We start from the raw sequence: 15,375 nt of genomic DNA, 5'->3' as shown, positions 1-15,375 counted from the left end.
ACCCAATTCTAATATAAGATGGTGTGAAAGAGTCCTGCGGTAGAAGCCCAGAATACTAGGTTTGGGTATATATTCACTTTTATGTGAGTAAATTGTTTTTCTGTGCAAGTAAGCACATAAGAAAGGGTAGGAGTCATTTTTTTGTGAACAGCCGAGGGAGTACTGAGAAATTGGGATGGGAGAGCAACTTATTTTTCACTGCTTGCTTTTACCTGTTTTTTCAAAAAAGAAATGAGGAAAACAAATTCGACTGGACAACCCAGGGGAGGCAGTTGTGTTCCAACGAGGGTTTGGGGGATTTGTGATGAACATTGGTATGAGTTTGTCTGCTTACAGAGACATATGCCATGGCCCAGCCAATGGATGCTTCACGGTGCTACAAAGTTCTCTTACTACACAATGAGAAAGAGATTTTTTGAGGATTGGAAGTCAATATGTGGCTTACATCATGAAACCGAAACAGAGCCTTTTACAATTAGCTTGACTGTTAGCTAATGAAAATCAAACATATTTGTAACTGGACCATGGTGATACTGTGGTGTTTGCACTTAGTTGGTGGAAAATTGCAGTTCTGTCACCTGCCTGAATTTATCCATATTATCCTTTTTAAAGAATTAATTCAGTGTCACTTTTATCTAAAGCTTTGAGGTTAGAATGAAGACATGTCTGTGTTACCACAGAGAAAGAAAGGCCTGTGTACTTTTTATAATGGGCTAACTTATGAGAATGAAAATGTGCATTCTTCTTTCACAGTGCTCTGGTGAAACACTGTGTATAATTTGTTATGATGATTGCCATGCATTTCTTAGCAGTCCATTATGAAATTCTATCACTTTCAGGTGTAAGTGTGGGAGGTGGAAAATAATCCCTCCCATATATGAAATCCTGTCTTTTCTGTGGCCTTTACACTGAGGGCTGCTGTGTAAAAGCCTTTTGGAATGTTTTATTTGAATAAAGTATATTCTTGGGGGAGTTGTGTGAAAAAATGTTTCCTATTTCACTGGCTTGCCAGCTACTTTATAGGGATATTTGATACTAAGTGATGCAGAAGCCTTATCTTATTACACTAGGAAAGGAATCTAATGTGTAGGATATGTTGGAATTACAATAAAAATGACCAATAATTTATTGATATTGTGCTATTCTGTTACCCTGGGGATAGCATTCATGGTTTTGACTAACAACATTGCCTGTGGACATGAAACACAAACCAGTGCTGTTCATTTCAGTGTGCAAATAGGATTTCATACTTTTTCCTACTGTAAAAAGCATTCTACCCTGGGGTTATTGATATATTCAAGTTATTTTTATTGTCAGTAGAATAAGATTTCACCATATTACTACTGACTACTAAATCCCCTGAAGATGACTTCTCTGCAGGCAAAATAATATCTTATTAGTGACCTATACCTGCATTTGCTGGACTCATAGAGCATACTTGCCTTTAATGTCAGATAACCAAGTAACTCTTTGCATTCCTCAAAAATATCAAGTTGTTCAAAGGCCAGATTAAATTACTATGCATCCTGTTAACTTTTCTTAGCCATTATCATTTGGTATTTTGTTCATAGGAAACCACTGCTGATGTAATTAGGCTATATGCCCAAGGCCAGGTCTCTCAATCTCAACACTATTAACATTTGGGACCGGAATTTTTTGCCATGGGAATTGTCCTATCAGTTGCAGAATTTGTAGCAGCATCCCAGGCCTCTCCCCAGTAGATGCTAGTGATATCCACTCCCCCAACAAACAAAAGTATCTTCTGGTCTCAAATATCCCCTGGAAAGCAAAATCAACTCTGGTTATGATCACTGACTAAGTATTTTAAAAGGTGCTGTTACACTTGTAATATTATGTAAATCTTGGAAATGAAATATGTCTTGAGAGAGTGAACTATTTTTAGGAAAATAATTTGTTAAACAATTTATTCTCAATTTTCTGTAACATCATTTGCAAAACATAATGCATGAATTCCCAGGTGTAAATACTTAAAGATACATGTTTGAAATTATCTTATCTCTGTTGTTATGGCTAAAAATTTGTCAATTTTCTCTTTCCTGTTTCTCAATAGCGTGGCATCTCTGCTTGAAGCATTTATTTGTAATTTACTGATTTCATTTTTTAATATGCTGGCTATGTGACAGTATTTCCAAGCCATAGTATGGGCACGTGGCAGGACTCAGTGAGAGATGGGAAATACATTCTGTGTTCTCCCTCTGGATTCTGTGTGTTTTCTTTAGATATAGTATTTTCTAAGCCTCAGACGGAATACAACCTCTCCTGTTACGATTTAAGCATGGGTTTTCTGTAAATTCATCTGGTTTATGTTTGGGCTTGAGAAGAGCTTATTTCATGATACCAGAATTAGGGAATCAAAATGGGTGTGCTCAGTTCATTCTTCCCGGTATATTTTCCATTCTAAATGACTCTGACTTGAGTGGCAGTGTTGGAACTTACTGGAAAATATGAAATATCATTGTTGTTTGATGGATGGGATTAGAGCAGATAGAACAAAAATGCATTAAATTTTCCCCCAAGGGTTTCTTTTGTTAGTATTAGTTTATTTGGCTGGTTTCTTTATGTTTTTGCTCTCTGTTTTCCCTGTAGAATTTCCTGTAAACTCTGCCTGTCAATCCAATTTTTATTGCTTTCATTTTTAATACTCCAATTGGTACATTTTACAAAATAGACCAGCCATGCTAAAATTTGATGCATGATTTTCTCCGTCAGGATAAGAAGCTGAACCTAAATTTCTACGAGAAGTTAAGCCAATGCCTGATGTATGAGAAGGACAGTTTGTTGAGTGGTCATGGGTGTCTGTCATGTCATTATGAGCTCTGGACATGTCTTTCTGCTCACTGCCTCATAAATAAGATCTGTTAAGGATAAGACCTAAAGGGGATTATTAAATGCGAACCATGTTTTTCACAGGAAAGGGCTGTTTTGTCTGTTACTAATGCCCTGGCATACCTAGAAAGCAGGTATTAAATTTCCTCCAGTGTTTAGATATCACTAGACCCTCCTTTCTGGGATCTTATGTCTCAACTTCTTGTCTCTTTCAAAGACTCACCTTCTTTACTATTGTCATCTGGCATTTCCCATTCTGCACTGCATCATTATGTAGCTTTCTGTGGTACTCTGCCCTCTTCATTCGTACATTCCGTCCGTCACTATAGAGTTATTTGGCATAATGTGTTCCAACTTCCATTCTAGGCAACGAGATGACCTCAAACCTGTGTGAAATAATATTCTAAATGGAGAAGTAGTGAATAAATACATTGATTTCTCTGCATGGGCTGCCATAAAAATTATATAGTGACAGAATGACCTAAACAACAGAAATTTGTCTTCTCACTAGTTTTGATGGCTAGAAGCTCATCTGAAGTTCCTGTTGATTCAGTTTGTTAAGGGATCTTTGCCTGTCGTATACTGTGTTTCCCTCAAAATAAGACCTAGGTGGACAATAATCAGCCTTGAAAACTAGTGATCACAAATGCCAAGTCCAATTAGCCTATCCTTGCCTTACCTGCCTTACAGAAGAGCCACAAAGCAAGAGAATAGTGTTGGCAGAATACAACTTCTTTGGTATTTCCTTCTGCTAAGTGTGCTAATATTATCCAATCGAGGCACCATCTTTGTGATCGCCTTCTTAATTTCTTTGCTAGTGGCTCATTTCCAAATACAAAACCACCAGCAGTTAGGACTTCAATATACAAAATTTTGGAGTCATAAACATCCTTTTCATCATATGCATAAGTAATGTTTTAAAAATTATTACTTTAGACAGTGATAAACAAAAATAAGAAAAATAGAGAACAAGTGAGACAGAGATGGCTAGTGCTACTTTAGCTGCACACTTCTGCAAAGAAAAGACAACTGGACGAGACGAAAGACGAAGAAGAAAGTCTTCAGAGATCTGCAGACGCGAGCATTCTAGGTAGCAATATTTCTAAGTTCAGTGGCCAGATGGGAATGAGAATGGTATAAATGTGGGAGACAAAAGTCAGCGTAAGGGTTGGATCCCAGCTGGCTTAGAAAGGGTGAGGGTAGAAAAACGTGTCAGAGAGATAGGCAGTAGCTTGATTATAAGGGCCACTATAATGAGTTCACATCTTGTTTTGCAATGGAAAAGGATGGGGAAATTTCTAGTTGATGAGCATGGAGATAAGGTAAATTTAAATGATTAAATATACAAACCATAAAGATTATTTTACAGTCTTTTTCATCTTAGTTACACATTATAAATGCTCAATTTTTTGAAGTGGAAAGTTACATCCCTTTTTATGAAGCAAATATTTTTTAAAGATAGTTAATTTATGCAGAACGTATCTCCTTTTTTTAAGCATGCACTTCTAGAACTTTGACAAACACAATTCGGTGACTACAACAGTAAACCAGATATTGAATAGCTACATCCATCAAATTATCGCATTGTTCTTTAAAATTGATCCCATCTCCCACCCCCAGATTGTGGTACCCACTGACCTCTCGTCTGTAACTCTAGTTTTGCTCTTTCCATGTAGTGATATAGTTGGCATTATATGGTACACAGCCTTTTTAGTGAGACTTTTTTCATTTAGCATAATTCACTTGATACTCAGCAGTGCAATGTTTCAGTTATGGTCAGTGGCCTTGCCTTTGTGTGGACTCTACACAGACATATTCAATCAACTATAATAAAAACTATTTGAGAAAATATGTCTACAGTAAAAATTTGCAAACATTTTTTGTCATTCATTATAACAAATTTTTATATGTCACTTATATTGCAGTAAGTATTGAAAGTGAGCTTGGGATGGCACAGCCCAAAGCATACAGGAGGATGTGTACAGCTTATATGAAAATATGAGATCATCTTACATAAAGGACTTTCATATCTTTGGATTTAGCTATTCAGAGTGGACCGACAATCCCACAGAAACCAAAGGATGACTATATTTTTCTTTTATCACTTAAATATTCCAACTTATGGATGTACCTATCATACCTTATTGATTCAGTTAAATGATGGTGGGGCTGTTTCTAGTTTCAGTCAAGGGTTAAGAAAGATTTTATCAACATTTGCATGAAGGTTTTAGGTAAACAAAATATTACAATTTATCTTTGCTTAAGAATGGGATTTCAGATTCATACAGAATGTGTATGTTTAATTTTATAAGACACTTCCAATCTGTTTTCCAAAGTGGCTGTGCTATTTTACATTCCCATCAATAATAAAGGAGAGCTCCACTTTCTCTGAATCCTTGCCAGCACTTAGTATTGTCTTTTTTTTTTAATAGCTGTACAGCCAATCTCTTTTTTACTCTTCACTACTGTAAACTCAGGGGTTCAGTGAGCATGAATGTGTGAGTATAATGAACAAAACTTTTTTCAACTATACTTTTTAAAACCAAAAAGTATATGCCCTTTTGAGATCCTTGTTAAACTCTCAATAAATAAATTTAAGACTGTAATTCTCAAGTCATACTATAACAATTTACTCAGTAAATCCTGGAACATCACATTTTAATTCTACAGGCAAATAGGAGTCTCACAAACTGCTTCTTTTTAAATTAACCCATGAAATTCTCTGTTCAAATATCAGTCATTCATGAAGCTTAATTAAGATTTTATCTTACTAATTTAAAAATATGAATATAGTAACTGATTTTTGCTAAGCATCTGGCAGTGTGAAATAATGATTCGTTTTCCTGGATATATGGAGTTTCATAGTTAGCCAAGGAAATGCTCCATTCTCAGATGAGTTTTGTTTGTTCTGCGCGAGACCACATTAGTCTTCACTTACAGTGAGATGTGAAGGAGGAAGCATGATATAAAATTCTACCAAAGCGTTAGGTGAGTGGCAAGACTGAGGAATAGCCTGAACAAAGATGGGTGTGTCACTGATTTCTACATCTAGGAGCTACCCTTTAACAGATCTCCAGAAGAATGATTTCTCTTCGATTTGTGAATTCTTAATCTCACTCGGTGTAACTTTATGACTGTTGTGAAGGGTCGTGGAGGACTAGAAACTTTATTGCTCCTCACAGAATCACTGAGAATTGTCTCATCAGTCCAGTGTCTCTCTCAGTGCCTTGACAAACACCAGAAAATCATCCCATTCCAACCTAGACTCCATACGACCTCTATCTTTTCTTTTCATGGACCCTAGCACCAACTATCCAGAGCTTTCAAGGACCTGATCTTCATTTCTGAATAAAGAGACAGATGCAATTCACCCCTATGCAGCATCAGTCATATTTCTAGAGCCTGGTGTTTTCATTTGCCTTTCTTTCAAAGCGCTTTAGACTAGCATTACCTTTTTTTTTTTAAAGAGTGGTGCCTATGGCTTTTCTCCTCCAATAGTTAAAGATGCTACTATATTCCCCTGGCCTAAGAGAGACTTTGTTCAGGTAATTTTATAAGATGACTTGAAGTGGTTGCTTTGCTTAGATGATTTATTTTCTATTATTGGAATCAGACACTGCGAAGTTCCCGAATGTGCCTGCTAACAATTGGTGAAAAAACGTGCAGGTGAAACTGTTGTCTTTCCCAGTTGTTCTTGGTAGCATTTGATTAGTGGCCAGGCATGCAGCAGCTTCATGAATCTTCTTTTTTTGTTGTTTCTGTTTGCAGATTTTATTCTTCACCGTACAGCATTGCAACCAACCGCATGATCCCACAGACATCTATCACGCCATTCATTGCTGCTTCCCCTGTCTCCACATACCAGGTATGTCCAATTTACCTGCACCTCAGGAGAGATCTTCCTTGCCATTAACACACTATCTAGAGGCAAAAAGAACATGGTAGAATTAAAGCAAAAATTGTCCTCATACACTTTAGTCACATCTTAATGTAATAATGCTAAAGTTATGAATTAGCCTATTACCTCTAGGACTGGTTTGCATCAATTCACCGAATAATAAAACCCAACTTGCTTTCATTCTTCCTGCTGAGTTTTTCTGATTATGCTGCTTTCCAGCCAATATTAGGACAGCTCTCTTACCACTGGGAAATTGTTTTGCTTGTTGTCTTTTATTTTGGTCGTTTACGTTCCCTATTGTGTCTTTTCTTAAAGCACATTTTTAGGCATTCCTTCTCTTACTCCAGGATATTTTATCACTGTCATCTCATTTTGTCACAGTTGTCCTGGTAAAGCTATACAGATAGATGTTAAATCATTCTTCCCCCAGATAGAGAGATCATCAACGTGGTAAAAAGTTATTCCTATTCCCTGCTCTTACTTTATTCTCAGTCCCAAAGAGATCAAAAGAGATGTCAGGGACTCCATTTGTTGAAATAGAAGAAAAGCTAAGATTTAAGATGGGTTCTAAATCAGATGTTCTAGCCAGTTAATTCCAAGTACACAGGTGGATTATGAGACTCACATTTGTACCTCAAAAAATAACAATTATCTTATTCCTTTGAGTTACCAAGCATATGGTATTACCCCTTGCTCCTTTTTACTTAATATTGTTCTTCAAATAATTCTTTTATTTCTAATTTAGAAGATACCTTTAAATGCTACCTATAGAAAAAGAGTATCTAGTGTATTTAAAAAAAAATTTGGAGAGAGAAAGAAAAAGAGTGTGTGCAAGTATGCGTATGCATGGGTTGCTCTGTACTATGCAGATGATTCAGGGGACATTTTATGTTGGGCAAAACTGTAATTGCTGACTGCTAGTGTTGTAGATGAAATTTCATCTTATTCGGGTACTACATACTTCATCTCAGGATGCCCCAGCTGTCAGAACCTCAAATTTGAGAAAACATATATTTTTCTTAACTAATTCCCCCAAAGCAGATCATTTTCATTCATACACACACACACACACACACACACACACACACAGATTTGAAACATGTCCATGGGTGAGTGGAATAGGCATTTGTTTGAATTGCATCAGGGTTCCCTAGAATGGCAGCTTTCTTATTGCCTCTCCTTGGGACTCATGAAGCTATGCACAGGTGCTGTCACTTTTTGTTCTCCCAGCAGGCCTGCCTGCTTGTGTGTGTGCATGCACACGTGCATGTGCATGTGTGTTTTCTTTTCTCTGATCTTGGCCTTGGTCTCAGCCAAGACCACCCACTGAGCTTCAGTGTAGATCACTTCGATGATATGAATAAAATGTTCACAGAAAAGTGCTTTTACTTGGGAGGGCTCCTAAGCTGAATTTAACTCTAGCTCCCATCTTTCAAAGAAGAGATTACTGCAATTTCCCATGTTGTTCATTCTTCCCTTTCATCACCTTTTAAAATCCAAGGTGTATTGGCAATTTTGTTGGTGTGAATATATTGAAAACAAAATCTTTATGGTTTTTTATATGACAATCAGCTTATACAGGCTGACTTTTTCATTTGGCTGACACATGATACATTTAAGAAGAGTTGGCTGGCTCAAATGCTCATTTTTACTTGCTATACTAATTGCAATGACAGCAAACGGAAAATACAAACTTACTTAACTTGGGCTTACCCCAAAATATTATCCCCAAATTTCTGATTTATTTCACAAATTCTTACCACCAGTTGTACTGGTTGGACATATTTCTAAGATGGAATCACCAGGGCCTTCAAAATTACAACCACTAATAGAAAAAGAGGACAATTTAGCAGTCAACTCTTCCTTCCAAATTATTTCAAAGCATCCTGGGGCGTTGACATGCAAATGATCTCTGAGGCCTTTGAAGACTTTAGTCTTCGACACCAATGTCAAAATGTGCTTCAGAATCCAGCATGTTCTGTGTGGGCATGGAAGCCAGCCAGTGAAATGGGAAGTTGCTTTACATTTCATCATGTTTCAGGGATGAAATTAATCGGGTCATGAATTCTCTTTTTATCCTTTATTTTGAGCACTGATTGGCTTTAAGGGCAGATGGACTCCACTTTCTCATGACCTAGTGTGACTCCACTGAACGCAAAGAACCAAGCTCTTTCTGTGATTGCTTTGTGCTAATAAATGCTGTTTGATGCATAGGTCCAGAGTACTTCATGGATGCCTCATCCGCCATACGTTATGCAACCAACAGTAAGTGTTCTCAGTCACCTGAGGCTAAATATTTCTGTTATCAAAGTGCAAGCTTTTGTAATGCATAAAAGCTTTGGGGTAAAGCTTTCATTCTATTCAGTAATTCTTCAGGCACCCATAGTCTCCAGATGAAAAGCCGTTCCTGGAAAATCTACAAAAGCATGTGCAGTATAGCAAGAGTTAAGATATAGAGACAGAGGGGACATATAAAGAGACCCGGAGAGAAAAGAAAAAGAATGAGCAAACTCCCCTATTGGAGGGGATAGCAGCCAACCTCCCAAGTCCATGTATACCATTGGTTCTGCTTCGTACAGGAAATCAGAACCCTGAATAATTAAATCCATTATACAAAGAAAGTTTTGGTTTTCTGTCTCTTATGCTTTGCTTATTTCAGATGCAGTCTGATGAGATTTGCAGGAAATTTTGAATATCATAGCCAAGTGTTGACCTGAAGTACTACATTCAAAATGTGGTGATAGTTATCTATTAATAGATGATTGTATATAGGTAGCTAGATGGGTAGATATTCTTTGTATTAACTATCTGTAGCTACTTTTTTCTTTAGAAAAAAAAATGTCTTTAAAAAATATTCAAACTCTATTTTCTGCTCACTAAATTTCCCAATTTGTGGCACATTACATTAGTTCCAAGTAAAAAGTATGACAGTGTATATTAGAATCTAGAATGAAGGCTAATGACTCCTTTTATCTCTGACTTACTTTCTAGTATATCTCTATAGAAGTATGAGAGGAGAGAGTGAGAGAGAGAGATATAGAGAGAGATATTTATGAGATATGAGGCTGAAAGAACCCTAGGCAAAATAGTTTGAAATTCTCTGGTAGCTCATGCCTGTGCCTTTGTTTCCTTGTCTATACTTGTCACTATACTTAACCGAGCTTTGGAAAAGATCAAATGAGAGAGTATATGTAAATGCAAGGTAAAAATATGCCACACTGTACATTATTTTCATCATCATACAATATTAATGTGCAAAGAAAGAACATTGACACATTCTAACCCTTTTAGGAGTTAAATAAGTTTAAAGTAGCAAACATTAAAGACCAGAGAGCTAAAAGCACTGATATCCATTTACTGGGCTCAAAATCTGATTTTCACATTTGAAGTTTGCTCATTTTACTTTTTAAACAAAAAATTTTTCCATACTGTTCCTAATATTTCTATCATTTTTAATTTATAGACTACACTATATGTGGCTTACCACAGCAGAACTTTGAACCATATTTTTCTAATCCCCCTATGTGCCATTATTTATACACCTTGGGGGCTTTCTGAGTTCATCTTATCTATGTGCTATAAATCATACCAATATGCAACACATCCAGGCTATATACTTCTATCCAAGTCATGAGGGAAAATTCAAGATGTGCTGCCAAATTCATATAGTACAGAACAGACCAAGCCAACACAGAAAAGTAAAGAAGTCCTGCCAAGTTCTGAAGAGAAGATATTCTAAAAAAAAAAAAAAAAAAAAAAGTCCATTTTCTAAAATATAATGTGTTCATCTGTAGTTCAAAAATGCTAACTTGGTCTTTTAACCAAGGTTAAGCATCATTTCTTTGTGGCTAAAAGGAATACATATCTGGCAAAATCTGAATTTTGGAAACATCAAAGTAAATAAGATTCTCCAGTGCTTGAATGAAGGTTGTTGAATACATGTTTATTTCAGTTATTATCCAGCACCTAAGTAAAGATTTTAAGATACCTTCTCTTCCAGCCACTACTTCAACTCCATGTATACATGGATATTTCTCATATATCTTCCTTTAAGAATAGAAGTGTGTGTGTGTGTGTGTGTGTGTGTGTGTGTGTGTGAATGACAAACACAAGATAGTCATTCCCTCTACAGAATCATTCAGTGACTACTATGTAAGGGAAATGCCCATTAGTATCTATTTTACAAATAAATTCAAAGTGGCAATGCAAACATCTCAAATATGTCGAGCATAAATCCAACTTGTTCCCAGTTTTCCTCTTCAGTCAGTTTCTCTTCCCCACGTTAAGATGATCTCGTAAGTTCACCTGGTAGAAACCTCCCCTTTCCTCATTGTCATCCATGCCCTCTGGCTCTTCAGTGGGGCCAGATACATCAAACTACCAGAAACCTTTCAAGTCCCTCTCAGGCTTCACATGAGGGGTCCTGAGGTCTCAGTCAGATTTGTGCCTGAAAACAAGAAGTGTTTTAGGGAAGTATTACACACATACTTTGGGATGAAACTGAGGACAGTACTCTTGGTGTTATCGCTAGCATGGATGAATATTTAAACACGAGGTATAACAGTTTGGTAAGAGAGGACTGAGTGATGGAGAGAAGGGAAGATAAATAGTAAAAGGATAAGAACAGAAAAGAAAATGACAACAAAAAGTTTGCTGAAGTTTGCCATTCCAATTTGCTTCATTGTAGATTTAGAAAAAGATTCTTGAAGTAAGTGATAAAAGTCTCCAATCAGAGCTTATAACCATTACTGTAGCATTTGTGCAATAAATCAGATAACTGATATTGGACCCTGAGTCATTATTGGATCTCCTGAAAAGTGTGAATCCCCAGTTAGGGAAGCAAGACTTTTCTCTTTTCAGTATGTTTCTCATAAGAGCTGACTCTTAAGGAAGAAGAGCTGTGACATAGTAGGAAGATTTCACTTTAGGAGCTGAGCAAGTAAAAATGCTGACCGTTTCAATGCAGTTGGTATTTTTCTGCTTCTCAGTACAGAGCTCTGCCCTGTGCTCTGAAATCTCACCATTAGACTGACAGAATTTTAATAGTTGATAGATTGCACAAAATATCTACAGAGCAGCATTGTGAACTGGAACGTCATGTGAATGCACAATGGAAATTCTCATGTTCCGATGCATTGGGTAGTTTGTTAAGTCCATTATGTTGACAAGACAGGAAAAAAAAAAAGATAGTTCCCAAAGGAAATCCAAGTTCCATTGCTTTAAATTCTGTTTAAACTCATTTGACTCATAAATCTTTGTTATTCATATGGTTAGCGTTACTTCATCTCAAGGAGAAAGGTCAGCTTTCATTTTTACTTAATTACAATTTGGTTATCTAATTACAGTACTGTAAGAAATGCAAAATGCCCTTATTGACTCTTTGGAAGATTTGTTGCCATGCATGACTAAATTCTAATTTTTATGATAAATACACTAAGTTTATAGCTAAAGAGCAAATGTAAACTTCCTTTCCATAGCCAGGCTGTTTGAGAAAGCCATAATACTTATTTTGATTATCCTGTACTTGTAGACAGGTGATGCCTAAGTCAGAGGTGTGTCCTCCAAATTTCTAGGCACAATTTCTGAAAAACACATATCAAAAAATTTGGAAAATATTACAATATTGTTCAAAGGGCAAGATTTTCATATTTTTATTTTGTATTTCAACACGGTCTGAGCAAAAAGAAAAAACTTTTATTTTTTAAACTAAAGTACTATTTCAAAGTACTTCTGTTGTCTACATAGTTAACGTGGCTGAAATATTACATATGTTCATATAGAATAGTCTTCAACTACACATAACTACAGCCTCGCTAACCTATATATACTTCTGTCAGAAAAGAATTCAAATGAGTGAGACTACCCTTTAGCAGGACATCTTCATCTCAGCACCATCTCCTTTTAAATATACTTTTAAACTGGAATAAAGATGAACAAAACAATTTTGACAGCAAATCCCTTAGCTACTATTAAAAATGTAGAGGTCTCTTTGCTGTTGTTAGATGTGACCCAATATTCTACAGTATGTTTTCAAAAATAAACTTAAATGACTTTAGGAAACAAAAACGGCAAACATTAAAGTTCAAAGCTCAAAATTCAAAAGAATATAGAATATTAAAAAAACTTCCCAAATAGGATTCCTTTCACTTTCAATTCTGTTACCTGGAAATAAACCTTAGTAGCAAAATCTTTTGTCACCATTCAGTCAATTTTTATGAACACATATGGAGCTATATATGGACATATGGGTAAATGTGTGTTGTTAGCATACATACAAGATTACAAGTATAGTATCACAACTTTATTTCCCTCCAATAGTAGAATTGTTTGTTTGGTGTAGCTGTAACATAATATGCAAGGCTGGGTGCTTTTTAAAGAAAAAGACTTATTTTGGCTCACAGTTTTGTAGGATAAATATTCTTGGCTGGGAAGCCAATTGGATTGGGGAAAATTGTACAACAACTTGGAAAAAGATGGTTCCAAAAAATGGCTGTCTTTCCATTAGAATTCCTTACATCTTTTGCTTCTCTTAAAAAGTATCCCTCTCATATATATTTTATACATTTCTTAGACATTTTCTTTGATATATTTCATTTTTCTAATATAGGTGTGACATTTTTAATTTTCTCACATAACTTTGATGTATAGGAAGACATTTTTGAATGAAATTTTCTTTTAGAAATATTCTTTAATTATTCAAAATTTAATTGTTGACCTTAAGAATATATGCCTAAGTAAAAATAGAATAAAAAAATGTTAAATCTCTCTCAATGAAAAATAACTCCATTTAATATCTAATGGTATATATTTCAAGATATTTATCTATACTTATATCTACCTCTACTTATCTATCTACACCTATTTATATACACAAACTCAATCAACCATGGAAATATAATATGTGTGTATCTTTCTTTCACAGTACATAGTTTTGTATTGATTTACCCAAAGCAAGAAACAATCAATTACCATATATTATATCTGGTTATTGTCTCCATTAAGGCTCCTTTAGTGTAGCACAGACTCTTTCCTTCCCACAGTGTTCTGAATTAGCTGAACTGTGGACTATCACACACTTGAGAAATACTTGGTTGGTTCTTCATGATGCAATTTATCCCATAAATTTAATTTATCCCTGTTCTTCTATCCCATATATGCAATAATTTTTGTAAGCAAATATGATTCTTAATTCCCTTGTTATTTACAATAGATTATGGCTTTGATATTTAGATTCCCCTCATTTCATAATCCATTTTCTAGCCCAATTGCATTAAAGTGTATCCTTTGACATAATCCATATTTCAATGGGAATTCCATTGTGATGTATTTGTCCTTTTAAATCAGAGATAGATATTGAATGTAAACAAAACTCTTGAAAAACTGATTTTTCCTTTTGTTAATTTAAATTCATAGTTATATTTATAATTAATTAAGTGGTAATTATTGCTTTATTTTAAGACGTAACCCCTCTGCCATGAATTCCACTTAGCCATGATATACATATCTTAAAAGAGTATTTCTGATTATGCTCATTAATATGGTATTCTTTTAGCACCAATTTTTATTAATGGAATTATTAAGTGATTTTTAAGATGTGCTATTTTAGTTAAGTTTAATTATTAGAATTACAAAGACATCATAAGAACACTTTGGAAGAATTCCTTTTTCCCTAAATTCTGGAACAACTTCAAATAGCAATGCAGGTATCTATTTTTGAAGATTTAAGAATTCACATCCAAAACCATCTTAGCTTTTGGGAACAGATGCATTTATTTCACCAAATAACTGGTAATTCCTGCCAGCCATGTTCTCAGAAATCAAAACATAATGTTTCATTTATAATTCATAGTCGATGTAGGAGCATTAAAAGCTCTATCAGACTGATGATTTAGTCCCTAAATGACCATCACATTTGAATTGTGAAATGTCATGATCTTAGACAAATTTTCATTATTGTTGCTTCATATCTAGTTTTATTTTAGCACCAATAGATTTTAAATATAGTGCAAAGTGAAATTAATCATGAACAGCTATTAAATAAAAAATTCCTGTTGCAGATAATTTTTAGGAATGCTTGTAGAATTATCTTTATTCTGATGAAATGTGAAGAACATTTTCTTCAGATTTTCATTTTATTCGGGCTTTCTTTTCCTAATCCCTGAATTATACTTGTCATTCACTGTTCATCTTAGGAAATTGAGAATACTGAGTCAAGTAAAAAAAAATCAAATATTAAAAGATACTCTTGAGCATTTAATTGGAGGTTCTAGCGAGAGAGCAGCACTATAGCCTTCACTTATGAAAGGGTCCTTCTCTATCAGGAGTGGTTGTTCTCTTCCACCAAGTGCCCAGATTCAGGAGGCACAAATACAGAGTGGTGAGGTAGAAAGGGGACCCTGGAACGGAGGGCAGGGTAGGGGGAGAAAGCAAGAACCAAGATATACCATGCAAAGGTACAAGATCCCGATGATATGTGTAACAGCATTGTTTGCTTTAAATGTACAAATAAACTTAATGGGGAAACAAAAAAAGAAAAAGAAAGGGGACGCTGGCCTAACCAGCCAGATCAGTCGAATCAATCCTGGCGATAAACAGGGTGACATATGCTGTAGCTAGATCACACACACACA

General features: G+C 35.4%; 1 protein-coding gene across 7 annotated transcripts in view; it reads left to right on the top strand.

Annotated features, from left to right (window-relative positions):
* Rbms3 (RNA binding motif single stranded interacting protein 3) overlaps positions 1-15,375 on the top strand; it is a 1,373,556-nt gene that overhangs the window by 1,257,324 nt on the left and 100,857 nt on the right. For 5 of the 7 annotated variants that reach the window (XM_010638264.3, XM_033757090.1, XM_033757089.1 and 2 more), the window contains 2 exons: positions 6,616-6,712; positions 8,960-9,010. In XM_010638264.3, the coding sequence (XP_010636566.2) occupies positions 6,616-6,712; positions 8,960-9,010 (148 nt within the window). The remainder of the gene's footprint in view (positions 1-6,615; positions 6,713-8,959; positions 9,011-15,375) is intronic. The other 2 variants (XM_010638273.3, XM_010638272.3) reach the window with 1 other exon arrangement.

Source organism: Fukomys damarensis, unplaced genomic scaffold (genome assembly GCF_012274545.1).
Source record: "Fukomys damarensis isolate Sample0158 unplaced genomic scaffold, DMR_v1.0_HiC HiC_scaffold_28, whole genome shotgun sequence".
Lineage (NCBI taxonomy): Eukaryota > Metazoa > Chordata > Mammalia > Rodentia > Bathyergidae > Fukomys > Fukomys damarensis.
This window is presented reverse-complemented; position numbering and strand designations above follow the sequence as displayed.